The sequence below is a fragment of the Gavia stellata genome, chromosome 3, assembly GCF_030936135.1.
Source record: "Gavia stellata isolate bGavSte3 chromosome 3, bGavSte3.hap2, whole genome shotgun sequence".
NCBI lineage: Eukaryota > Metazoa > Chordata > Aves > Gaviiformes > Gaviidae > Gavia > Gavia stellata.
Genome location: NC_082596.1, coordinates 73,296,884 through 73,323,250, shown reverse-complemented (window position 1 = coordinate 73,323,250; position 26,367 = coordinate 73,296,884). Strand labels below are relative to the sequence as shown.

Sequence of the window (26,367 nt, the reverse complement as noted above, 5' to 3'; positions counted from 1 at the left end):
CAAGTGGCAGCATCTCAGAATTGACCATATGCGTATACTTTTTGTCAGACTTGGTGCTTCATCCAAAAATAGCTTGCCATTTTTTGAAGTGTTTTAGATGCAACTGTTACAGAAAAATGCAGACTACTGTGTGTTCCTGGCTATTGTAACTGACAATCTGCTGATGTTGCTATTTCTATTACATTCTGTTTGCAACAGTGAATTTACAGGCTTTTTTAAAGAAGGTGGGAAAAGAAATTCAATTGCATATTTAAAACCAGCTGTCTGTGGCATTAGTGTCTTTTGAATTATGAGATGATGAGTTAGAAATTTGATATGCATGGAGCATTAGAATTGATCATAGCATCTGAATGAGGTGCAAGGGAGATCAGGAAGGAGGAAAGAAATGAGTCAGGTACAAGATATTTTTGTAAACATTCAAAATTGGAGATTTAACTACTTAAACATACCTACTGTATCTTAAGAATGTTTATGAATGAGAGTTGCTATCTAAAGGGGACTGAAGAACAGCAATTTCTATCATTTAATTTAAACATTGAGACAATTTTCTAGGTCATTGACTGGGCTTAAAGTGGTACATACTTAAAGATTTAACTGATTTAAAAGATTACTTTGCTTTTCTGGATTATAGTATCTCAAAGCTGCAATCTTGAGCAATGTTTCATGGTCTTAACGTATACCATGTATATGATAATGACTATTCTTTGCAAATAACAGACTGCAAGGGAATTCATTAAGACTTGGAAGAAATCAACACGTTTCAAATAGCTCTCTTGCATTTTTCCTTTTGGGGAGGGCAGTTCTGCTTCCTGAACTCTTATTTAGAGAGGTGAGCAAAATCAGGCTGTTGTTTACACTGCTAACAGGCTAAATGTTTTCAGAGGTAATTCGGCTTCGTATTTCTTTGCCTTAGTGCTGCTAGTTAATAGAGATATCAGAAAGTAAAGGCAGCATTTTAAAGAAGTATTGTTACCTATTTACGTTTTGGGTTTGCGTTTTAAAATATATACGTCACGCTGAATTTATCCCTTTGTTTTTCTCTAGATTTTAGTATTGATGCTCCTCCTTCCTTTAAGCCTGCCAAGAAATATTCAGACATTTCAGGTCTTCCGGTAAGTATTTTATTTTTCTCTTCAAAATTGGCATCTCACTTTCCACAATGAAATAAAGCTGGTGCATGCTTTTGTAACAGCTATACTTGCTGAGGTTCCTATTCAGCCTTGCGCTTTATAGTTGTCCAGTGATTTAGGGCCAAAACCCAAATACTGTCACTACATCACAAAATTCTTAGGTTGTTAATAGAAGTCAGGACAGATTAAATATTTCGTCCTGCCAGGTGGCTCCTATCACACCACTCTCCCAGCTGTAGAGTCTGCATTTGTCCCCGTTATTTCTGATTCTTTAGATTGTTACAGTGAAAGCTGGTGGCCCACAGTTTCCATGACTCCTAACTTTGCTAAGCTTTAACCACACAGACTGAAACTTTTCAGACTGAGTGTTTGCCTGAGGCTGATTTATTTCATTATATCTTTTAGTTTCAAAAAGATGGCTCAGCAATTTCGAAGAATGAGATTAGGCAAAATTATATTGATTGGCCCAGGTTAAAAAAAAAAATCTTCTTATCATTACTCTCAAACTTTCCCTCAAACAAATCAGCCTGAGACAGACACGTGGCATGGACTTTTGAGAATTTCAAATAACCCCATGCTTCAGAGCTGGAACTTCGAGTTTGACAGATGTATAGCCTGTGTGTCACAGATGGGCTCTTTCACATGGTTTTGTCAAAGAAAAAAATTTTAAAAAAAGGAAACACCCCCCCACATATTGGACATAGATACAGTTTGCACATGCTCCAAAAAGTCTCGGTAGTTACAATTTGGCACCTGAATTCCCCAAAGATCCTGTTGGCACAAACCAGGAGCAAAGTCATTGAATTCTGTCCAACAAAAATTTTGTATCTGCCGCTGACATTGTTCCTATGTGACATGAATAATTTTACTTAAAACGGGTTTAGTAACAGCAGATCTTTTCACTTTTCACCTTCAGCCCTCAGTGATTTGTTCTGCAGAAGCCTATGCATTTATTACAATTGAAATGAATATGGTGAATGGAGTTAAAACCAGTTGGCGGCCAGTCACAAGTGGTGTTCCCCAGGGCTCAGTATTGGAACCAGTCTTGTTTAATATCTTTATCAATGATCTGGATGTGGGCATCTAGTGCACCCTCAGTAAGTTTGCAGATGACATAAAGTTGGATGCATGTGTTCATTTGCTCGAGGGTAGGAAGGCTCTGCAGAGGGATCTGGACAAGCTGGATCAATAGGCCCAGGCCAATTGTATGAGGATCAACAAGGCCAAGTGCCGGGTCCTACACCTGGGTCACAACAACGCCATGCAACGCTCCAGGCTTGGGGATGAGCGGCTTAGATTGGATATTAGGGAAAAATTCTCTACTGAAAGGGTTGTCAGGCATTGGAACAGGCTGCCCAGGGAGGTGGTTGAGTCACCATCCCTCGAGGTATTTAAAAGATGTGTGGATAAGGCACTTAGGGACATTGTTTAGTGGTGGACTTAGCAGTGTTAGGTTAATGGTTGGACTTGATTCCAACCTGAATGATTCTATGATTCTATGAATGGGAATGTTGTATTTTGGACTATAAAAACAGTTAAGTAATCTTACACTAAATAACTACAATAATGAAAACTTTGTAATTTCATATAGCCTTAGACTGAATTTCTGGGTCCCTTCCCCCAGTTTAATCTGTTTCTCATCCATAGGGCACTAGCCCATCTCACAGGGTTGATACCACCTCATAGAGATACCTGTAAATATACACATTTGTTATGGTGATGCAGGTTAACACAGCACCTTGCATTCTGTACACTGAATTAGGTAAGACTCCCTGATGGGAAAAAAAATGGGTGAGCACTTAATTAAGGACTGTCTTATAGTGGATACACAGTGCAAGGAATCAAAGAATAGCTATAGCACCAACTGTAATCCTGCACATCCTAACATTTGAGTTCTTGACTTGGCAGCATATGTTTTCTTTGACTTTTTTAAGTAACACATTTAAATAAGGAACCTAGGAGATGGCATGTTTCCAGCCTGTGCCTTTGAGCATGATTTGGAAATGGAATGGGTTGCTCAGATCGAGGCTGGTAACCCTTGGTGTTCAAGAGGGAATGGGAAAACAACATCTCCCTCGCAGATAATCTGGCAGACAGCAAATGGAAGAGACTGCTCACAAACCCAGGGAAAATAATTCCCGCCAGCCAAGCAGACTTACAGTCTTGTAAGAGTATCATTTTGATATAATAGCAACTTGTTTTCAGACAAGTAGCAGGGGTCAGTTGAATAAGGAACTTTGCGTAAGTACCCCTACTCTATATAAAGATGCAGTGGATGGAGGAAGTGGGGATAGGTAGACATGTGAAATAATAGTGAGTAGATTTCACCAAAATAGCAAAAAATCCATACTGGGTCAGTTAGTGGTGTTCATCTGTTTCCCGTCCTCTCCCCTTAGACTTGCTTTGCAAGTATTAGTAGCCTTCACTCCAGGTGTTACTAGCATTGCAGCAACATCTCTGACCTGTGAGGGGCTTATGTGGGGCAGACAGCATAAGGGCATAAGTCCCTTTCACTGCCCCATCTCCAAGGAACCAAATAATGCTTTCCAGCACTGGCCTTTGATGCCTTACAAAACTAGTCAGTTGTTGCACCTGTAGCAAGACAGTGACACAGGTTATAGATGTGAGTGAAGACCGTGTCCCTGGCAGCTGAGTGTCAGTTTAGCTATAGCAAATAAGAGGAGTCTTCCTTTCAGTTCCTCAGTTTTTCTTTACCAGCTCCTCCTTTCCATCAGTGATTTATGTACTTTTAACTATTCTACCTCAGTATAAATACTCTCCTTTCTGTATGAATCCATTCAGTGCTGCTTTTGTTTCCTTTTTTTGTCCTTCCACTTTTTTTTTTCCCCCCTTAATTTTCCATCCTCTAATTGCATCATGAGTCAAGTTTCCTATTTTACCTGGCCTGCAAGGTTTCTCCAGACTATGATAAAAATACTGTGTTTAAAAAATATTTTTATTAAGATAACTGAAACAGCATGTCCTTTAAATTGCTAAGCCAGAAATGTTTCATAAGAAGCACTAGATGTATTTTCAAGATTATATCATAGTAGGAAGATATGTGGGGTAATAGAATATTTTAGAAATCTAGTATAAGAAAAATGTCCCTGTATTTTCTGTGTAAAATCTGAAAGCATTTATGTAAAATAAAAAAAAATCTGAAAGCATTTGTGTAAAACATATTTTCTATGGGAATGCTGGATTCCCCATGGGAAAAAAAAAAAGTAAAATAAATTCCTTAGCATTACCCATTTAGGGAAGAATTAAATGGTCTAGCAGGTATAAAAAAAGAGAAGTGTATTAAAACAATCTCATCAGTATACCTGCAGTTATATTAAATGCCACAATTAAATTCTACTGATTCTCTTCTCTTTCTGTGTGTAACACAAACGGAATTAAATTTACCAATGGTCTAAGTAGAGCAGCCAATTTATATTTGTAAGGCAACCTAGAATTCAAAAGCTATTATCTACTATATTGACACCGCAAAATAAAACTCTATTTCCAAGCTTGCAAGATGAGTATTTAGATATTTTAACATGCAAAACGAAGTAATTTATTGTAAAGCAGATTAAAAGAACCCCAAACCTTCAGAAGTTTCTATTTCTCTTCCTTTTCTGAAAATGGATCAGCCTTGTTACTGCAGAAACAGATTGAGATAACTAATTCATTGTATTTGAAGAACATGTATCTGTGGCCTTTGACTTAGTTTCTAAACATGTCCGAGTTTTTTCTTTGCAAAATTACCTTGCTTCACTTTTCTAATCTCTTTTAATTATTGCTGATGTAGTGGTAAAGTTTGTTTTCAGACTGAAGTCATGTCATAAATGACTAGTTACCATACATCAGTGTGTGCAAACAGTACAGCCCAATACGAAGTATCAGAATGGTGAAGAACTGCCATAGTATTTTTAACCTAGATTGGTGCGCAACACGAACTGCAGATATTGCTTGGCTAATTTATTACAGAATCATGTGCATTTGAAAAGCAGTCTATTTGGTTAGCTTTTTCTCAGGTACCTGAGGCCAAATTTAAAATGTTAAATAAAAATAAGTTTTTACCTGCTGTAACCATGATGTTACCACCTGGGATAATTTAGTCCTAATGTCCTAACTTTGCCATTTGTTTGAAAATGAATTGATGGTTTCACTGTTAGCTGACTACATTTAATTAACCTTGTAGCATTTCTTTCCAAAGAAACAAGCTACAAATAACACTTAATTTTCTGCTAAGTCTTATCAGGCCAGACAATTAACTGGATTGTTACCATAGTCAACAGATCCTTTCCAACACAAAAATGGTAGAGGGCTCTGCACTTCAACAGTATGGATGGGAGGAATGCTCCAGCTCTTTCTGGCCTTTTCTTTTTTAGTAGCAATGTCTTAAGGGATCTCAACTGCCTGTGCCTTGCAGCCTGCCACCATCTCCTGTTAAAGAATGGTAGAGAAGACATTTTCAGAGCCTTGGCAGGCAGTTGGTAATACAACACTGAATGGGCAGTGATTGTCCTGGAGGCTGAAGGTGGAGAGGCAATACTCTGAAGCCTGCCTTCTTTCAGCCCAGCCTCCTGCACTGCCCCTGAGCTCATCTGAGCTCAAGGTTTCTGTAGCAACAGGGAAGGGGAGAGGATGAAGGAAACTGGCACCTCTCCCAGGCACTCAGGGTCCAAATATACCAGAGGATACAAGTGTAGCCCAGGGTTAGCTGGCCAGGCTGCTATGCTGAAAGCAGACGTCTGTAGCAAAGCACAACACTGAGTTCAAATTTCTTATCGGTTCAGTCACAGCACCATAAGCTGAGACACCCTTGCTTTAACAACCACTTTAAAGTAAATTAAAAGCTAAGTTGTATGCAAGAAGAGAAAATCAGTCCAAAGCTATCAGAGCACCCATAATTCAGCCTCTTTGTGGGTAATTTATTGGCAGCAGCCAGACTCTTTGGAAAGCTGCCTTGTGAGAGACTGCACAAGGCACAGAGTTGCTAGGGTGAGTTTAGCAAGTTGAGGATATATTCTTTTGCACTGTGTTTTGTATGAAACTATTTCAGCCCTCTGTTATGTTTAATGCATTTCTAATATGATTTTATAGGGGTCTGTTAACTTCTCATAAGTTCTGACACAAGGAGAAAGAAAAAAGTGCAAACTTCTGGTCACATGGTAGAACAGCAGTGCTGTTAACTGGGAAAAGAAATTCACTATTTTGTCGTCCTGTAATTAGACGCTTTTTTTTAGCATTCTGTTTCGAGATGTTCTTTGAATAGTGTCTCTGCCATTGTTTCTTTTTCAGGCAAATTACACAGATCCCCAGAGCAAGCTGAGATTTAGTACTATTGAAGAATTTGCCTATATTCGGATGCTACCTTCAGACGTGGTTACAGGATACCTGGCTCTAAGGAAAGCAACAAGTATTGTTTCCTGAAGAGACCAAATATTGTTGTATATCACTTGTGAACAGTGCTAATTTTGAGAATCACGATGGAAACTGACTGCGGGACTGAGGTTCTTTAAAACTACCCTTGGTTATTTACATCTGGAAGTAGTTGATGATACATGGATTTGAAGAACATATGGATTTAATTTTGATAAATGCTGAGATTTGTTAGTTTGCCAATTTGTAAGCAATTTGGTTTGGTGAACAGAATAACTTAGACCTTAAGGATACGTATCTGCACCATAATGTCTGAGTTATATTAATTTCTGTAGAGACAGAATTTCTTCTCCACCCTGTATATTTTATGTACTGCTTTGGCTCAGAAGAAAGAGTCGTCTGAATTAAGGAAAAGATACCAAGGTATCCCAGCTTCTAAACCTGCCTTGCCAGATGCACTTGCCACTTGGCTATGAAGAAGTTTGTCTCATCTGTAAAATGAAGCTAAAATACTTAGTAAATGCTGCTATTGTGGTGACTGTTTATGGTACTGAGCATTGTGGAAATGAACAGCTTCACACAAATACTTGCATTGAAGAACTGTCAGCATAAATAAAGTTGGACTCAAACTTGTTTTTAAAATATCCTAATGAGTATGCATAACAGGATCAAATCAAATCACCAGGTAACTCTTAATCATGATACTTTGTAGTTTTTGAGTGCTTCATTTCACAACCTGACTATTCTTCTACCTTTCCCAGTTAGTACAATATTAGTACTAATTAGTACAAAAAAGTACTGATTTCCCAGATTTTTTAAAAATTATGCTAAAAAAAGCAGGAATTCCACCATCCAGTGGCGTTCTAACACCCAGATGGTCTTCAGCAAGGCAAGACCTTCTACATCAGGACACTGACCTTTGCACCATGAGGTGCCAGATGAATAACCTATAGCAACTGAACGTTGTTACCCTTTAGAGGAAGGAGACTGAGGAGAGTTTGGACTTTTGCTGGGGGGTGCTGACAAGTACATGCCAACATTAGAATGACCATGATTTCCTGAAACTAAGTCTAGGGGCAAGAGGGCAGAGGGTTTTCTGCCCATTCTTTCTTTTTGTCCTCTTTCTTATGACAAGCTGCTGATGTGTTGTCCTCTCACTTCTGCATCTTTGTTCCAGCCTCAGACTCTTGTCAAGTTTTAATTTGGACTCCAAGTTCCGGCTCAGCCATTCCTAGCCTCCAACAACATCGCTTTCATGCCCATACTCCACCAACTGCCCTGTAGCTGTGGCACTTACCTCCCTTAGCTCTCTGAGCCAGTGGGTGTTAGCCAGAAAGGCAGCTAGGCGAGTTACCACTTGCTGTGGGAATGCTCTCTTCCTGTGTGCAGAACTGCCAAGTGGAAGACTTGTCCCATAGCATGTTAATCCTGGATTGCCCAGGGCACTAAAGAGGTGAGACACTGATCACAGGACAGCAGTCCTGTCTCACCCGAGCTCCATCATGGACATTGGGATCTTGTGCAAGCCACCTCTTCTCTCTGAGTGCACAAGCAGCAGGCAGTGGTGACCAGTTAATGTCTAAGCTGCATCTTGTATGCACATTTCTAGACATGATAATTATTAGAACAGATTTTTTTCTCATTGAAAGAATAAATATGCAAAGTGTTACTAATGCTAGTTTAATTTCAACTCCAAAACAGGAAAAACAATAATGGGACACATTGTTTAATGAAAGTCTGTGGGACTCATTCCTCAGTTTTTGTCATCTAATATTTACAAAACCAAAGTAATCTAAAAAGTCTTTGACATGCTTACAATAGATCCTTCAAAGCCCTGGATACCAGATAATGCTACAACTGTACCACAGAACAAAAAAGAATAAAACAGGATATCTCTCTTCATGCCAGTAAGCATCCAAGCCACATTCTCTTTGTATCCGAGTTTTAGAATGGATGTTTTTAACTTAGTTTACGTACTAAAGATGTGTTTATAAGATAAGCTTAACATTGATATGAAAACACATAGAACTGCTGTAGGATCATTTATGCTTTAAATAAGCAGACAGCAGCTCAGAAAATCATATTTCACCAGCTTGTTCTCGCTTATAAATATTTTTAACATTCTTTGGGAGTGTTTAGGAACTGTTTAGGAACACAGGCTCCCTCACCGTCAGAAATGCTCCACACGCTCTGTGCTGTATATTAAGATGTTGCTTCTCAGGTACTTTCTACCACGCAGTGTTTATGCATTCCATTTTCAAAACCTAAGAAGTGTCCTACTGAATGAATCGGCATCAGAAAAGTAAATACAGCTTAGACTTGGCAAAAACATTAGTGACTTAATGTTTTCTGTCCATACGATAGCTGCTAGATTCCCTTTTCTTTCCTTATTTCTTCCTTTGTTAGCTACTGGCCCTTTTTTCTTAGTTGGTAGTACCTCACTTTTACTCATTAGGCTGTGTAGTAGTCAAGCCAAGAGTGATGAGTCAGCCACCAGCACCATTCAGCTTTACATTGATCAACAACAGTTTACTATGTGGAACAATGGAAATTAATTTGTTTTAGCAGGAAGCTGAAGACAGAAAAGATCTAGTGACATGGACAATGTTGTTCAATCCGACTAGGTTCTTTTTTGGGAACAGCATGTGGACCTGCTGCTCTCATCAATGCCTTCTGTGAGAGAACTGAGCAATACTTACCTGGCTGCATATAAGAGAAAATATGTGAAGAGCTAGTCTGTGCCACGGAGTAGTTTTAAAGTATGTTTCATTCTCACTTTAGAAGAAGTGAAAATTGAGGAGTACATATATATTTAATAGTACTTATGGGACGTTATCTAGATAAACACACTAACTTGAATTTAAACTGCAAAGAGGACAAAGGCATTTCAAAAGAGAAGCAGTGACGAATACCATTTCAGACGTGGGGAGAATGTATTTTGACTAATAGTACTGCCACATCTGTAAAGCAGAAAGCCAGCAGCCAGGGTAAGGACTAATTTGTTCAAGTACAACCGTTGCTATCTGTGAGGTATCACCTGAATGCTTTACTGAATACAGACCACGGATGGCTTCAGCCTCACATGCATTTCCATTAATATGTTCCCCTATCATCCCCCTCTGTTACCCCTGTAACGGCTTGCAGCACGCCACCTGCTAAGCTCCCACAGAAATCCCACTGACATTAACGGGAAGTGAGCTTGTCCAGCAACTCGCAAGGTACCGTCCAACTGGCAAAGCTTTACCCTTAGTCTTTTTAGTGGGTGGAAAGCATATTTTCCTTGCTTCATCTGTCCTCTCCCTCAGAAAGAATGAGGATGTTCACCAGAGGCCAAGCTCCTGTTTTCCTGTGCAGCTGCCTGCCCCAAACGTGGCTGGTCCAGCGAACACCGGAGGTCGGGGGGGTCGCCTCCAGTTTACTGTGGGGTTTTCTGGGTCTTTTTAAGACTGCAGTAGCTTTTATTTACCCCATGCTCTGGGAGGATCTACTTGCTCTCTAGGCCTGGGCAAAGGAGGCAACTGCCTCTGCAGCAGTTGGGCCCAGGGCAGCAAAACTGCCGTGGCTGAGCTGCCTCGTGTGGCCAAAGGCCTGGTGCTGCAAGGATGCTGTGCTGCAGCTGGGGCAGGGGCTGGGTCGCCTGGGGCTGTTGGGTCGCCTGGGGCTGTTGGGTCGCCTGGGGCTGTTGGACCGCAGGGCCAGCTGGTCCCGAGGGAAGAGGCGTGCTGCGGGCGATGAGAGGAGCGAAGCTCTCAACAGCCGTAGCTGCTGCCTCCACCTTCCCGTCCTCTCTAGAGGATGGGAGAGCAGGATGCTGGAGCTCCAGGGCTCTTGCCTGGATTATTCACCGCTGGTTTGTACAGCAGGTCTGTACCCATGGAAGCTTCCTGCCCCAGCCCTGCCCGCTGCTGCATCTGCACTAGGAATGACCTTGGCCCCATGTCCTGGAAAGCAGCAAAACTGAATTCAGAGAGGCCCTGGGCCAGCTCATTTCAGAGGCCCTGCATTTTGCTGTCCTGTATTTCCCGGCTTTCCCCCATCATAGCATTCTGGATCCCTATAGAGTTGCTAAATATGGGCTTCCATGGAGGACAGGAGTAGCAGGCACATGTGCCTTGATATCCTTTGACAGAGGCCTGTAAGTGTCAAACGCCACCAAAGCAAAAGGGAGGGCTTCTTACTGGTAAGCAAAGGGAGGGCTTTTTACTGGTGAAGAGTATCAAAGTAAAAATTAACTAGTATAAGGTTAAAAAGGTTTTGTAAGTCCACTCTTAAGAAAAAAGCTCGAACTCCCTGCATGATCACAATCTTTTTCCTGAAGGGCTAAGTAATTTTTAATAATACAATAATTTATTGCTAGAAAACTTACCAATGGATTTTAAGGCCTCCTACAATCTCTAACAATATATGTGGTTTACATTCTTGAGACAAAATAGCACATAGTTTTTCTTTCTGAATCACTTCAGGGAAAAAGACTTTCACAGACTTGATGTTAGGTTCTGGGAGAAAAACCCTGACTTAGTGCTCTTTTAAACAGGAAGAGTCAAACGGTATCTGTATTGTTACTGAACACTTCAGTCACACTAAGATGATGATACCACTAATATTGGAATTCACAGAAATCCCTTCGTATTTTACTCATTTTAGTATGTGTCCCCCATTTAAAAACCACTTTTCTCTGCCTGTTGGAGAGTGGATGAGTGGGACACAATAAAATAATACATCTTCAGGTAAGAAAAGCATTTTGTTTAAGTCCATTTGGTATCTATAAATATTGCTTGACTTGGTTGTGTATTATCTGAGAAGCTTTAACAAATCCAGTCTTTTCAGATGATTACACTACTGTAAATCACAACCTACAGACAGCAATAGCAGTAATCTCTTGGGAGAGATAATAACAACAACTAACAAACACTGTTTAAACTACTGGTAAGTAGTGCTTGTGTAATTCCACACGGTTTACGACCTATGAGATCACATGTGTTAAGTACAGAACACCGCTTTCTCTGACACCATAGCCTAAAATCAATAATCTCTACATAAAAATCGTAGTCCTAGTGGACTATACAATAAGTTGGTTTTGGGGCTGGCTGTGGTTACTGTTTGCCAGCATGTTCTCCTCTGGGCAAGAGCTCCTGTCAGTTGCTTGCATGCTGACTGCTGTGGCCCTGTTACTTGGCTCCGGTACACCCAGCACAGCACCCCAGAAAATTGCATCTGGTTCACAGACAATCAGAAGTCTGGGATGCAAAAATTACTCAAGTGAAGAAATCATTTACAAGCCGCTAACCATGCACAGCACATGTGAACGGTGTCCCTTTTCCCTGAGAGTCTTGAATCCAAAGCATAGTTTGTGTAAAAGGAGAATAGGTGTCCCTCGTGTGGGTACTTCTGTTTCAGCACAGATCACACACAAGCAAGTTCTTGGCATCAGGTTTTGGAATTTCTGAAGACAGCTGCCTACCCATTCATGGGAAGAAAGTGTTTCCTGCCTCAACCTATCACAATAAACTGGTATCTGTGCACATTCAGTGCCTCCGTACAGATCTGAGAAATCTACAGCAGTAAACCCTTATGAGCAGAGGTGCAGGCCTGGTCTGCTGGGTCAGTACTTGGGAGGCGTTGGGCACTGGGTAAGCAAGGATAATGGCAAATGTCTGAATTTTGTCTATGAGCCCATTTATATCCTGAGGGACAGCAGTTTTACAAGACAGCTTCTCTTGATTCTCTTCTCCCAGGAGGAGGAGATGCCTCTAAAAGGGCACCGTAAACACACACATACATTGCCTGCACACTGTATGTCAGGTCATTAGTTTCATGACTAATGCATCAAGATGACATAGAGGGGACAGAATTAAGGATCTTTTAATATAATTGTCTGTTGGCCCAAATGCTCTCTCATCTTCTAGCTTAGGTAACCGCTGCATGCTCACAGAAGGGAGTGAAGGAGCGACCCCACCCACACGGAGGAGTGCTCCTGTGGTCTGAACTCCACCCAAACAATTAGAGCAGTTAATTGCGTGAACCCTTAAGGCCATGGCTGCTTACCGAGGCAGTGGGGGGCTGGCTGTACTGCGTCCGTCTCCCCTGTCCTGTGACTACAGCTGCATCCTTCACCCGGTGGCTAAGCAAACATGGTGGGGGTGAATATGTGCAGGTGATCTCACAGTAGGAGTCTGCCTTCCAGCTCAAGACCAAAATGCAGCACCCTCTTTCAAATAACCTGAAAAAGCCAGCAGCCTCTAGGAGTGTGCCTGAAGAGCAGTTCTTGCATGGGGGACAACAGATGCAGGGTGGGGTCTGATAATAACCTTAATAAAAGAGGAAATCGCAGGAATTTCAGCAAGAGCTGGACTTAGAGCAAGGTGAGAGAACTGGAACTGCGACTGCAGAAGCAATTGCCCTGACAATATAAGTCTATGCTGAAGAGAAATCATTTACAAAACACTCTGTGGGTGACTCTTAATCCTCTAAAATAACACATACGGCATTATGGTGGTTTCTATTTGGAATAAAGAACATAAATAGAGTATAACACACTACTTCAAATTGTGCCTTTCTGGAAGGTATGTCATAGCTGGTGATGTGGAGTCAATGGTTGCCATCAGTCTCATGTGCACAAGTGACAGCAGCTAATAGGCACAAGCCTTGTTCTCATATTAAGCGGGCTTTTGTTACTGAAGCTGATGGCAAAGCACAAACAACCAAATATTTTTGGCCTCTAACAACCCAGAATTTGTTTGTTTGTCATGCTTCACCTCGTGTACCAGGCTGTACAAAATCAGAGAGCTAAGAAATAAACACCAGCAACTCCTTTCTAGTGTTATGTGAGCCCCTCCCACAAGCTTTGTAAACTGAGAATTATTACCACCATTTTAGCGAAGCACAAGATGTACCACGCCAGTACCCTGGTTTGGCCCCATGCTTCCTGAACCCTTGGGAAATGGCATGTCGAACCCCACTGTGAAACCCCATCTGCAAATGGTTTATTTCAGCAGCTGTCTCCACATTCTTATAACTATCCTAATAATGAATTGGAAGCCAAATTCTCCATGGACCTTGAGAAGTCCTTCTGAAGGATCGCACTGGGACAGAAGATGCAAAAGCCATTCTTCCTGTACATTTCCTGTATACAGCGCCACTGGGGCAGGCAGACCTCTCCGGAGCCTTTGCGCAGCAACTCTCACCCCGAGGTCTGTTTATATCTTTCATAAAAAATACTCATAGATCACATGGCTGATTTTTGGAACAAGCAGCGGAACCCTGCTCTTCCACCTTTCACACACACGCTCTGCTCACCACACGTAACAGTCTCTCAATTAATCCCTCCAACTCTACAAATCATGGGATTGCACCCGCTGCAAAACAGTTATATAGCCCTGGTACTTTGGACAGTCTCCAGAGAATGGGAGAGGTGCTTTGAATCTGTTAGATGAAAGAGGAGACTGAGCCCATATCGAAGAGTGGGGAGGAAGCATCCTCACCCCTGGGCGGTTGGGTAAGGAGAGCAGGAACTGCAGCAGCATCCCTGTACTGGCTGTATTTCAAATGAAGGCAATAGCCTACAATAGCCTTTTCGCAGAGTGCAATCTGGAAGGGCGCTGCATCTGCTACTGCAGGACAGAATGTGGACAGGAGGCTGGCACCGAGCTGCTCGGCTCTGTTGAGGCTGACACGTCTCTGGGCACGCTCAAAGGCAGAGCTTCAGATGGCTGGGTAACCATCCAGCATCCAGTCAGCAGCTGTGTGAGGATACAGAGGACTGCAAGGCATAGACTGTCTAAACTCAGCCCGGATCCCTTTTGGAGTTCTGCTCTTCTCTGAAGACTTGGGATTGAGTCTTACCAACTCAGTGGATTTTGACTCAACATCCCTATCATCTGACCAGCTCACATAGCATGCGCTTCTTGTCACCAGAAGGTACCTGGTATTGCTACCAGTAGTGGATCTGAAGTGGTGAAAGCATGAGCATCCACGGAGAAAAAAAAAAAAACAAGGGCAGAGAGGGGCCCTCTTGTCATTCTCACAGAACTTCTCTGCCTTTCAGGCCACATCTCTGTTACCTTCATGACCTATTGAACACTACTCTCTACCTCCAGCTTTTCCAAACTTATGTCACAACCTCAGGCCAAGACACTGGACAAGGTTAAAAATCCTGTCCTACAACATACCTTTCTAAGCAGTTCTCAGAAGACATAACCAGAATCCAGCAGTAACAGGTGTCCTGAAAGTCCTCCTTTGCACCTCTGTACTGGGTGTAGGTGGCAAGGTTTTGGTAGGAGGGGGGCTGCAGGGGTGGCCTCTGTGGGAAGAGGTTCAGGAGCTGCAGGGTGTGTAAGAGTTACAGATGCAGTTTCCTGACCCTCTAAAAATGAATGTTTGAAGTAACAGCTGGTTTTTTGGGTCATACAGAAGGAGAGGCTTTATTTTGTCCTAAATAGCACACACAAGTTTGATCAAGTACTAATTATATCTGAGCCACTAAGAAATAATCTCCAAGGCATAATTAGTAACAGCACCTTCCCTGGGAGATGTGATTCCCTCCACCTCCCACTTCCCCTCCCTGCTCCAAAAAACCCAACAACCAACCAACCAAAATCCCTCAAACCACCACAGCCCTATGATATTTATCTCAAAAATGAGGACTGAAAAATAAATGACCAAGTTAATCAAAGGAAGGTGTTTATATACAATCAGTAGAATTCCCCTGCAGATCTGCAGAAACTGCTTACTGAAAACAGAAAAGAAGCACTGGAAGAAGAAAAATCCCAAGTGGAAAAGTGAGAAGAAAAGCTGAAACCGCAAGAGGAAAGCTAATGGCCCTTGTTGCCAAAAAGGCAGCCTTCTGCAAAGGATAATCGAAACCCCAGAGTGGGCCAAAACCAGAAGCATCCTCTACAGCAGTCCTTCTGTCAAAAGGGCTATTGAAGCAAAGCTTAAAATGGAACGAGTTCACCAGAAAATCAAAAATGGCTTGCCATGGAGCCAGCCAGCTATCCTAATATACAACGCGTTTTCCATCAGCAAGCGTATTTCTGTTTCTCGAACTGTATGGCTACCCACGGCTCACAGTTACCACTTGAGAAACTTAAAACAACTTAAGTAAATGAAAAAGACACACGCACACACTGAGACCTCCCAGATTTCACTGAAGCAGGCACACGGGCACTTCTTCTGTTCTTAATGCTGTCTCTTTCCTGCCAACTTGTCTAGATTAGGGATATTTGCCACACTGTAACTTTATCTACAAACCTTAATGTAAATATATGCATTGAAGAGATTTTGCCAGGAACTTCGAGTCCATGAGCACTTCAGGCTTATCTCTGGGTAATGACTTCCATTTGACTCAGCTAACCCAAATTCTCATCTAGACAAGCCCACATCCAGGGCTGTGCAGCAGGCAGGTACCGACCTCCACGCTTTGGCCTCAGGCTTCTGTAGGAAGCAAGACCCCTAAGCAGCGCTGGGGATGGCACAGTGATCACCCCCACAGGAGTGCCAGGGTTTACTGGGAGATTCCTTTATTTTTCTTGGCTCAGACTTTATATATATCTCTATACAGCACAACCCCCACATGTATGCATTTTGAATGGTACTCTGTTATAAAAATAGCACAACTGGAAAAAATATTGTACCTGCACACACATGGGGGTGCACCTTATAAATAATTTATCGTAGTTAAGCATAAGCTAAGGGATAAACTTCGATTTTGTTTGCTAAAATATAAAACCTAAAATTGCTAATAAGCCACTAAAAGCTATTCAACAGATATTGTCTATTACAGGAAATCTTGCCAGGATGCTCAAGCAGTTTATGGCCATCTCGGATATCTGTGGAAGAGTGAAATGGGTCTAATGTTTTTGAAGTTTCGTGGGGTTTTGAGAAATCCAGACATCTGCGTTTTAATCTTTGGAAAATCCTGAGATCAGCAAGACTATCGTCTGCAGGATTTAACCACAAGTTGGACCCACCTCTTAGCAAGCCTAAAAGTCTTATGATTGCTCTGAAAAAACCCCAAAAAACAACCACCTTTTTTTTTTTTATAGGTACACATAATGTTGGGGTTTGTGCTGTAAAACATTTGTCTTTAAATGACAGGGTAAGAACATGATAATTCATGCTTTCTGCATAACTGAGTTAACTGGATGTGTCTCAGTGACTGATTTAAATAACTGCAGCTTTTCACCTGCTTCTTTGTCAGCAGTGTGTTTATTGCAGCTGTGTGTGTCAGCCCACAAAAAACAACACAAAAAGGGGTAAGAGCAGCTCTGAGGCAAGACTCAATGGCTTGCACAGGGCTCCTCTTGCCTTTTAGCCAGTCCTGTTATCCAGCTACCATCACCTCTACCTTTCATGGGGAGGGATTTTTTTAAACACTGGGTATGCGGTTCAACCAAGAGGTGCCATGTGTGCATACCAGCGCTTTTTGCTGATGGGCGCGCTTTTTAAAGTTTCACTTTTCCTCTCTCGTTACTCGTCATTCCATATTTGCAAGTCAGGAAAGATCTGAATGCAGGTCTAAAACTTCACGATATTTGAGATTTTGAGTTGAGTGGGACATTGAAATAGCTCCAACGCCATCAGCAGGGACCTCCAACAAAAATGTAGTAACACAATGACTTCCCTTTGAATGTAAAATCAATCATGTCAAGTGCTCAGATTTACACATCCCTTCATACATACTAATCTACACCACCTTAACTGCTTTACACATTTCTAGTATTTACTTTGGCTTCATACATCCTCTGTTAATCAAGTCTTATTTTTCCGTGACACAGGCAGCTCTCCTGAACTTTTCTAGAAGCTGCTATGACACGCTCCCCTTTGGAAAATGCAATAAAGCATGGGTGCACACCTAATGCAGTATCTACAGTAATTAGAGTCACTACTCATTAAAAAGTGAAAATAGGTGGATTGTGCTGTACAGTGCACCAGCGCTGTGGCAGCAATACTGCATTGCTCCATAAATAAGAGGAAAAAAACCCCATTAAAGCCATTTATGGCACTTGTTTCCAATAAGGACACTAGTTCCAGGTATTTGGAACAAAGAACACAGTGTATTTTACTCTTTTTTCATCTTTCTGCTTCTAGACTGGGCGAATTAACATTATTTTCTTGCCACAAACCTCTGGAGACACCATGGTTTAAGAATGTTTTTCTGAACACTCACGCTAAAAAAGCAATCAGCCAGCTACTGAGCTTTGGAGGAAGGCAGTGGCATCTCCGTTCATACACCTCGAAAACAAGTTATCCTGCGGGGAGCCAGGCTGGGTGAACAGGGGAAGGCGGAAGTACTGCAAAACCCTCTCCCTTCCACCCAGAGCCAGCGTAGCTCATTAAAGCCACTGTTTTGCATATGCTATAGTGGTGATCTTGGATGAAAAGACTTACACACTCCTTCAGCGTGCCTTATCATTATCTACCACCACCTATATGCTGATTTAGATAAGTAGGGAGGCATGCTGTCCTCCTTCCCTCCCTCTCCGCACAGGGGAAACACAAAGGCCAGCTCCCGTCCCAGACTACTCATCCGCTGCCAGCTGTCCCAGCCCAGCTCCAGCACAGTGCTGCGTGATGGAGGTTGCCTAAAACTGCAGTGATGGGAACCCCACCACAGAGGAAATGTGTGCACTGCTAAAAAGGAGAAATACAGAAAAAGGAAAGAAACATGACTGTCATTCAATCTGTAACATAGTTCTATAGAGAAAATCCATTTTATTATATTAATGATTATATTTTTATACCTTTTTTTCTGTGGTGGCCAAGCTTTAGTGGAGCAAAGCTTTAGTTAGTTTCTGAGAAAGGAAACAGAGGTTTGGTGCCTCGGCAGGGGATGGGGAAGGGAGAAGAGCTGAGAAAACATTTTAACTTTTGCCATAGGCTTACACAGGACTATCCGCCAAACCCACCCCCAGCCAAGCAGCTGGGGAGCTCAGAGGCTGAATCAGCGGTGTAATACGTCTATCTGAACTTCACAGGACACACAGATGCTGGGCTTGATATCTGCCAGACAGATATGTTTCCGGGGAAAAAAAATGCTCCCCCCCCCGCTTCCCTGCCTCTCTCCTGCCATCAAGTACAGGAACGAGCCATCTGCTGCCATGAGCTCACAGGAGCAATGCCTACATCCGAGCCGATCACAGCATGTGCTCCCCACAGCACTATCCGCTTTCCGCTCCAAGCGATGACGCACCGCGACATTCCCCTCCGGCCGGGGACTCCAGGAAGCGAGCTGTTTGAATTGGACGCGGGCATAGTGACACAGACACAGGTGGCTCCATCTATTGCGACACGGGGTCAAGCCTGCTGCAAAGGGTCCTACTTGCCCTGGTTGTTTCCCTAGGGACCAGGAAACAGGGTCAAAAGCAGGCCCCTCACTGGAATTACATTATGTTAAAGTTCACGCCATGAGTACTGTGTAGCTCCCTGGCGTTTCTTGATAAATCAGCCCAGGCCCCAACAACAGGGAGAAGCAAAATGTCACTTCTGTACCACATTTGGGGAAAATTACAACCCAGACTTGGGAGTCACTTTGTGGCTGACATGCGTTTCCACTGCAGAGCGGGTCAAAATCCCACTCCCGGCTGACTCCAGTTGCAGGACGTTTGGCTCTGGTGCAGAGCTGGACGGGTACCTGTCCTTTGCAGTAGGAAATCACTTCCGAAGTAGCTGGCTAGAACGCGGGACATCTCGGGATGCGTGCAGTTTTGATTTTAAACTTCTCTTCCTCAGCTGTTTTTTCATCTCTTGTTGATTTTTGGTGTAACACACATTTTGATGTGTTCACTGCCATCCTTTAGCTGGTGGTATTTTGCTCCAGAGGGAGAAAGAGTCAACATTGTAAATGTATTTGAGGGGAAAAAAGAAAAGCCAAGAGTCAAGCTCTCTCTCAATGACAGGGGCTCCTTCTTTTTCTGGACAGTCTGCACGTACTTCATTGCCGTTAATCATTTTATCCTGAACAAAACTAGATAGAGACCTCTGCCCACCAGGCCTGAGGCAAACAACCCACCGGCTGCCTTGGCCAGCATGTTGGAAGTCACTTTTAACACTGACTCTGCAGTGTCAGCACCATTTGATTAGGACACAGGAGGGAGATACTTCAGTTAATGCTGGCGAATGCTGTATGAGGAGGCATATCTCAGAGAGGAACAAAAAGGCGCAGTTCGTCGTAGCGGGGAGCAGGGGAGGCGAGTCCACAGCGCTCAGCTTCAGTGGTTGCTTCCCTCCCCTTTCCGTCTGCAGACTCCTGGGCCAACACCAGTGGTGATTCGCAACTTGGAGTTCATGTCACCCTCACTCCCTCTCTCTTTTTCATCACTGGTCTGGCAGTGGAAAGGCTTCCCGCACGATCCCCAAGCCAAATCCTGCTGGAACTGCGGTTGTCTCATGGTGCTCTCATCCCAAATAGCTCAGCTGCTATGCTGGCTTCTGCAGTTACAAGCTGCTTAAATTTTCTGCTGCCTCAATAGAATATATTTCTTGGTAGGCATAGTGAATCTGGGATTGTGAACAAGACTATGGCGTGAGGAACAGAAAGCCCAGTGTTGCACAGTTAGTTTGCATCTCTGCTAAAGATTTCATTTGCAGTGCTCTTCTGAAGTTAAAGCAAATTCACTGCCAACTACAGTTACAGAAGTATTCAGTAAGAGTAATTTACTGTACTTGATGCTTATTCTGACCACAAATGGATAACATTTTTACAGTCTTTTCTTATAACCATGTAGTGAAAAGTTTCAATGAAAGCAATTTTTGCGTATGGGTTGCTGAACGGTACCAATATCTCCAAGCATTTTTGTTCAGGATTCAAATATGCTGTGTGACTGGTCACCCATGTTAAACAATATGGTTTCTATTCCCTAACCAGATTCCTACAAAGGCCAGGAGTATCTGGAAAAAATCAAAAAGGCATTGAAAGGGGATATAGGGAGAGAGGCAAATTTAGAAAATTCAGCAAATATTCTCTCCTCTTGCAAAAGAAAGTGCCTCATATACGGCTGTCCATGTGCAGTTCAGACTTAAAAATACCCGCGTTGTCTCTCCACTTGCAGATAGACCTGTCTAGATGGTGTTTTACTCAGCACATCTACTCCAAGTCCTGCCTTGTGCATGTATGCCTTGAGTTTTTTATTGCAAAAGGTGTGGATGGGTCTCAGTTTGGCTCAGTTTACTGCTTTCAAATCTATATGCCAACTAAAATGTTCACAAAGATGCTTACTTTCATATGGCACGTACCTCATATTATTTCACATATTTACTATTTTGATGAATGGGTCATGTCTGCTTTATATCGTGGTGTGGCTGGCTAAGTGTGGCTGGCACTCCAGGGGCGTAAAAGGCACAAGAAGGTCCAGGAGCCTGTGGATCTTCTTGGTTCCTGGGAACTTCAGGCCTCACCTAGCTACAAGTCCTTCTCTATCACTCAACTTTTTGCCACCACAAAGAACCACGATGAGATGGAAGCAATTGAGGCCCTTTGATGTTGCGCCCAGAGAGAAGTCTTCAAACTGGTGAGAAAGGCAAACAGGGGGCCTGGCCTGGCACGCCGTTTTCTCCTGAGGTTTCTGTCCTCAGGGTTTTGGTACTGACGAATGTGCGTTTAATGCTCGAGGGAGAGGAGACATAGCACGTGCTTTTAGGCAGAGGACCTCTCTTTTGCTCCTCTGCAAGCACAATCCCTTATCCTGCTTTCCTATACCCTGGTACTCAGTCTAACAAGTTTTAAAACACATTTTAAGATGTACCCACTAGATAGCAAGATTAATGCCCAAATTCAAGCAATAGCAATGTCACAATGAACTAAACTGTCAGCCTGTCCCAAAAACCTTATCAAAACAAACTGCTTGCTGACTGTGGCTTGAGGCAACTTTATATCTCATTTTGTAATATAAGCTCTGTGACTTCTCATGCTAGAGACCGCCTAGGATATTTAAACTCACAACTTCCATTAGTGTAAGTGTTATGTCTAAATCCACCAGTCAAAAAAAAAAAAAAGAAGAAAAAGAAAGCACCTATATTTTGAATGTTAAGGCCTGCACTCTGCATTTATGACTAGTGAATGTGTTGTTTCTTGACCTTGATGTAATATAAATGGCTTTCACACAGATATAACACAGGTTTCAAAATATTTGAAAAGTTTTGCAGCATGTACATAAACAGCTAGCACTGCTGTATGGGGTAAAGTTTTCTTTAACATCATGGAACAGATAAGGAGCGGTTCATTTTAATATAACCCCTAGAAACACAGTTGTAACTGGTCTTTAAATGGTAGTTGGCTGTGAGTGCTGACTATCTATAGTAATACTGTGTCAAGCTCAGTGAGTACAGATAATGATTAAAAGTCTATGTTTCACTTATTTAAACTTGCATAAGCATACTTAAAAAAAGTACATTAGGCTTTTATTTTAGCCACTCTTAGCTTTATATTTTTCATAATGAAAACTTATTTACACTTCTAATATTCATGTTCCTCAAAATACACATGCTGCTGCAGAAGTTCTGCAATAAGGATGATACATGCAACCCCTCAGAAAGTGAGGCAAAACCCCCCAAACTAAATGAGAAAATATGTAGTGCAGAGTCAAGTACTGAAACATATAACCTCGCCAAACCTCAACTTACGTAACCAGCTGTTTGAGAGCACTTCATATGTTGAAAAGAGATTGAATAACAAAAACTGAATCATAGAATCATAGAATGGTTTGGGTTGGAAGGGACCTTAAAGATCATCTAGTTCCAACCTCCCTGCCATGAGCAGGGACACCTTCCACTAGACCAGATTGCTCAAAGCCCCATCCAACCTGGCTTGAACACTTCCAGGGAAGGACCATCCACAACTTCTCTGGGCAACCTATTCCAGTGCCTCACCACCCTCATAGTGGAGAATCCTAGCTGCTTCTGCTACTTATACAGGTAATCTTCTGGGGGGGCTCAGGTGACTTAAATACTGTTGCATAAATGCAACTGGAAGTTTAAACACCCTACGTGGGTTTCAAACCCTCCATCATCACCTCTACAATGTTCTAAATGGTTTCTCAGATAAATCATGTGGTCATCCTAGAATAGTGTATCATGAAAAATTACACATTTTAAATGAGGATTTGGTTAAAAACCCAAACAAAATCTCTTCAGCATACCAGGTAATAGATTACATAAATTAAACTCTTTGAAAATCGTGAAAGAAGAAGAAACTACTAAGAGTGCACATTATCTATGCAACAAATTCAATGACAATACAAAGTGTAATATGAATGGAAACCATTAGCAAACATTTACTGGGCACCAAAGCAGAAAATATGTTATCATTTGCTGGAACCAGCCTAAATAAGTATCTGCCAAAGAGTAAAACAATTTACAAGGAGACCTTCCTGTGTCTAATGGGGCTATGTGTTTAACAATTTTTTTTCTTCATATCGGTATTTGAACTGGGTCACATACATTCCTCTTAAGATGACATTTTAGAGCCTATTTATAGAAGCTCATCCTGTCTGGCACATCTTGTTTCAATTAAAACTTGATCTTGAAACAAGACAGAAGGATGCAAGTGGGGGGACCCTGCGGTACCGGCCACTGATATCTATTAAAAGTTTAGGCTGCACTTTGAGTGCAAGGGAAGGCTTGCTGGAAAACACCAGCACAGGAACACTGCCCCAAAAATCTGCAAAGCCTCCTTCTGCAGAACAGTCCTGGACGCTTCCTCCCATGCCACTGGCACGCCATGCTCCCCATGCCTCCGCCTGTTGGGAGGCATACCAGCTCCTCCAGCCCTGCCGTTCACACGCCTTTCGCCTTTTTATGCAGTGCTTCTTGCCCTATTTCCTTGGGGTTTTCAGAGTCTGAGACCACTGTCCAGTTTAGAGCAAGCTTTCCCATTTCGGACTTTTATTTAAGCAAAGGTCTTTGTGGATTTCTGTTTCAAATGTGCTTCTGGGACACAGGTAGCTTCTTCCAAGGGCCACTGAACTCGGGAATCCTGGCTGGTTTGGGATATTTAATCAACTTCCACATCCCTCCATTCCACCCCAGCGACTCCAGTTCATCTGTCCCATCCCTGGTGATCTCAGCCTTCATTTACTGCCACTTCTCCATTCCACAGGTCTCCTGCCTGCAACATTACCTCTGGCTGCCTCCCAAGTCCCCCAGGTGCCCCCGAGGAGGACTGAGCTCTCTTCCACATTTCTGACTGGCTGAGAGGGAAGCATGTGGACATGAGCAGGGTAAGTGATGAGGGAAAATTGGGGGAGGAAAAAAGGATAGAAAGGTTGAAAGGCTTAAAGAGATAATCTGTAAATTTATAGCTGTTGTACCTGCCTTGCAAAAGAAAGCGCCTTACTTCAGGCTGCATATGGTGCAGTTCAGACTTTAAAACAGTTGTGCTTTTTTGGGAAAGGCAGAAAGATCTGCTGTGGGGCAGCTGGAAAATCCCTCTGGTCAACCTCCATTTCCACACAACTAGACAGTACCTTAATATCTAGTGACCCCCTGCCCTCTCAAGTGAGACTGCAATCAGCCAGCTGGTTCAAAACCCACTGGAGAAATGGAGAAAACTTGCATTGTACCTATGTAAAATAAAACCACCAACACGGTAGCTGCTGGTGCCCTCGCCTAGCATTGATCGTAGGAAGAAAGACGATTTGGGAACATTGCCTTGGGCTGCCAGAGCACAAGCCTGGTCTTGAAACCACAGCTGCACCTCATCACAACAGGCACTCAGAGCTGCCAAAACACATAATACAAATTTCATACCTGACCTGAAGAACGGAGAGACACTTGGGCATCTCCACCCTCACTCCTGGGACTCCCGCTGCCCCAGGCCCTGCACCTCTCCTCAGCTTGTCCTACCCTCCAAGGTGACAGCAGCCCCCAGCTGTCCTCCCTGTTCCAGCATCCCCCGTGTGTGTTGTCTTCCCATCCCAACCCTCCCCGGGAATTGTGCCCATCCACGCACTGACCTGAGCCCCTTGGTCTCCCTCTTCTGCCTCTTATATTACCCCAGACTGCCGTGTTCCCTCCAGCGTGCACACACACGCTCTCACATTTCCTTCCTCCAGTCTTCTGTCTACGAAGTTAGACAATTTTAATGTTTTTATGTTAATTGCTTTTGAATAACAGCCTTTCTGGAAAACAAAAGGTTTCCCAGAGTACTGGTTTCTTTGGAAACATTCCCATGGCCAACTACAAGCTGAAATAATAACAATAATAGGAAAATTTCCACATAAGTATATAAGACTTTTTTTCAACAACTGGAGAAGCTGTGAGGTTCTTTTCAGTTGTTTGGGGGTTGGGTTTGGTTTGTTTTTTGACATTTTCAGGCTAGTTTCCCCCTCTAGCCTCCCAGTCCCCCACTCCCTCCAGGAGAAAGGCATAAAGCAGAGTCTCCCTGCAGTCTGCTTCAAGACAGGGAGAGGTAGTGACCCTGTTTATGAAGAGCACCCTCAGTGCAGAGGAGTGAGGAGCTGCGTGGAAAGGCTGCCTGTCTTGGCTGGCATTCCTCTGTTGTTAAAGGGCACAGGAAATGATGGACATTTCTAAACCGGAAAAATTTGCAAGCAAGCTTCGGCTAACCACAAGAAACTAAAGCACAAGAATCACAAGGCTCATGGCAGAAGGGGAAAAGCTGACAATTTTTGATTCATGGACTGTTAAAGGTTATGATGCTGCCATATGATACTATGGAAATGAAACCACGTTTTAAACACTAAGCAGGTAGCCGCTTCAGCAAATAAACCCAGGTTTCGCTCTTTTTCATGTATTTGTATGTGAGGTGGTGGTGCAATTGGGCTGGTCTCAAAGAGGCAGTGACACTTTGGGGTGGGGAAAAGGGGTTGTGAGGGCCAACTCACTTGCAGAGCCATACAACCCCTCTCTCACTCCCCTAGAGCCAAGGCATCTGGAGTGCAAGCCTGCTAAAGCCTGCCTTAATCTGGCTCCCATCTCCCTGGTCTTCTGGAGTTTTCTAATGTCTCCTTCCACCTTTAGAAAGTGAGGGTCCAATGACAATATATGGGCAATGGCACAAACTGAACCAACAGCTACCTTACAGTCAGTGCGAGTGAGTGAAAGATTAACAACCACATAGATGCAATCCTACCTTTTTGCCTTTTGCTCTGATAGCCACAAACGTGAAAATTTTCCTCTCTGTTGTTTCTTCTCAGCTTGTCCCATCTTCCTCTGTTATGCTCCAGTTCCACAGGCTTCTTAAAAAAAGAAAAATCATTTAAAAGGTGCTGTAAAGGAAGACATACATTACACACTATTTCATTTCAGTGTAGGGTTTCTCTCACAGCATGCACATAATGTTTGTTAACTACTAAAATATCACAAAAAGTACCACCATCATCTCATATGTTGAGTTGGCAGAAAGAGAGGAAAAGCAAATCAAAACCCAGCTTCCACCAGTGACTAGCACGCTGAGGGGCTTGGCAAGGAAAGCCACTGCTGAACCATCTTCTGCCAGTGCAGAGATTTCCCCTGCAGTGGCACTGGCACAGCTGTGCCTGCAGCTGTCTGCATGTGGGGCTACCAGCAAAGAGGGTGAAAGGAAAGGAGGTTTTGCTTGTGGGCCCACCTTCATACCAATGACCCCATGACATGCACAGGGTAGAGGAAGATGAAGCAGAGGAGCATGGTGGGGCTTAGTGCTTTACAAATCTTTACCTTCTGACAGGGCCAAGGGGCTTCACAAAGGTTTCCCAGCACACTGCCACACAAAGGGGTGCTGGGAAGAAAGTTGCCAGAGTCCTCCACCCAACTTTTCTCATGACCAATTCTTTTAAATCACAGAGGGCATGAAAAGGGAAGAAGAAAGGAGTCCAAAGTAACCGCAATGGGGAAAAAAGGAAAGGAGTACTTGCAAGTTGGAAGACAGAGAGCC

The 26,367-nt window shown here is 43.0% G+C and overlaps 1 protein-coding gene across 1 annotated transcript in view; it reads left to right on the top strand.

The window, feature by feature from the left end:
- The window catches only part of INO80C (INO80 complex subunit C), a 33,109-nt gene extending 25,982 nt beyond the window's left edge, over positions 1-7,127 (top strand). Inside the window, exons 4-5 of the mRNA XM_059815560.1 lie at positions 1,045-1,112; positions 6,417-7,127. Coding sequence (XP_059671543.1) covers positions 1,045-1,112; positions 6,417-6,548 — 200 coding nt within the window. The 3' untranslated portion in view covers positions 6,549-7,127. The remainder of the gene's footprint in view (positions 1-1,044; positions 1,113-6,416) is intronic.
- Positions 7,128-26,367: the final 19,240 nt, after the last annotated feature.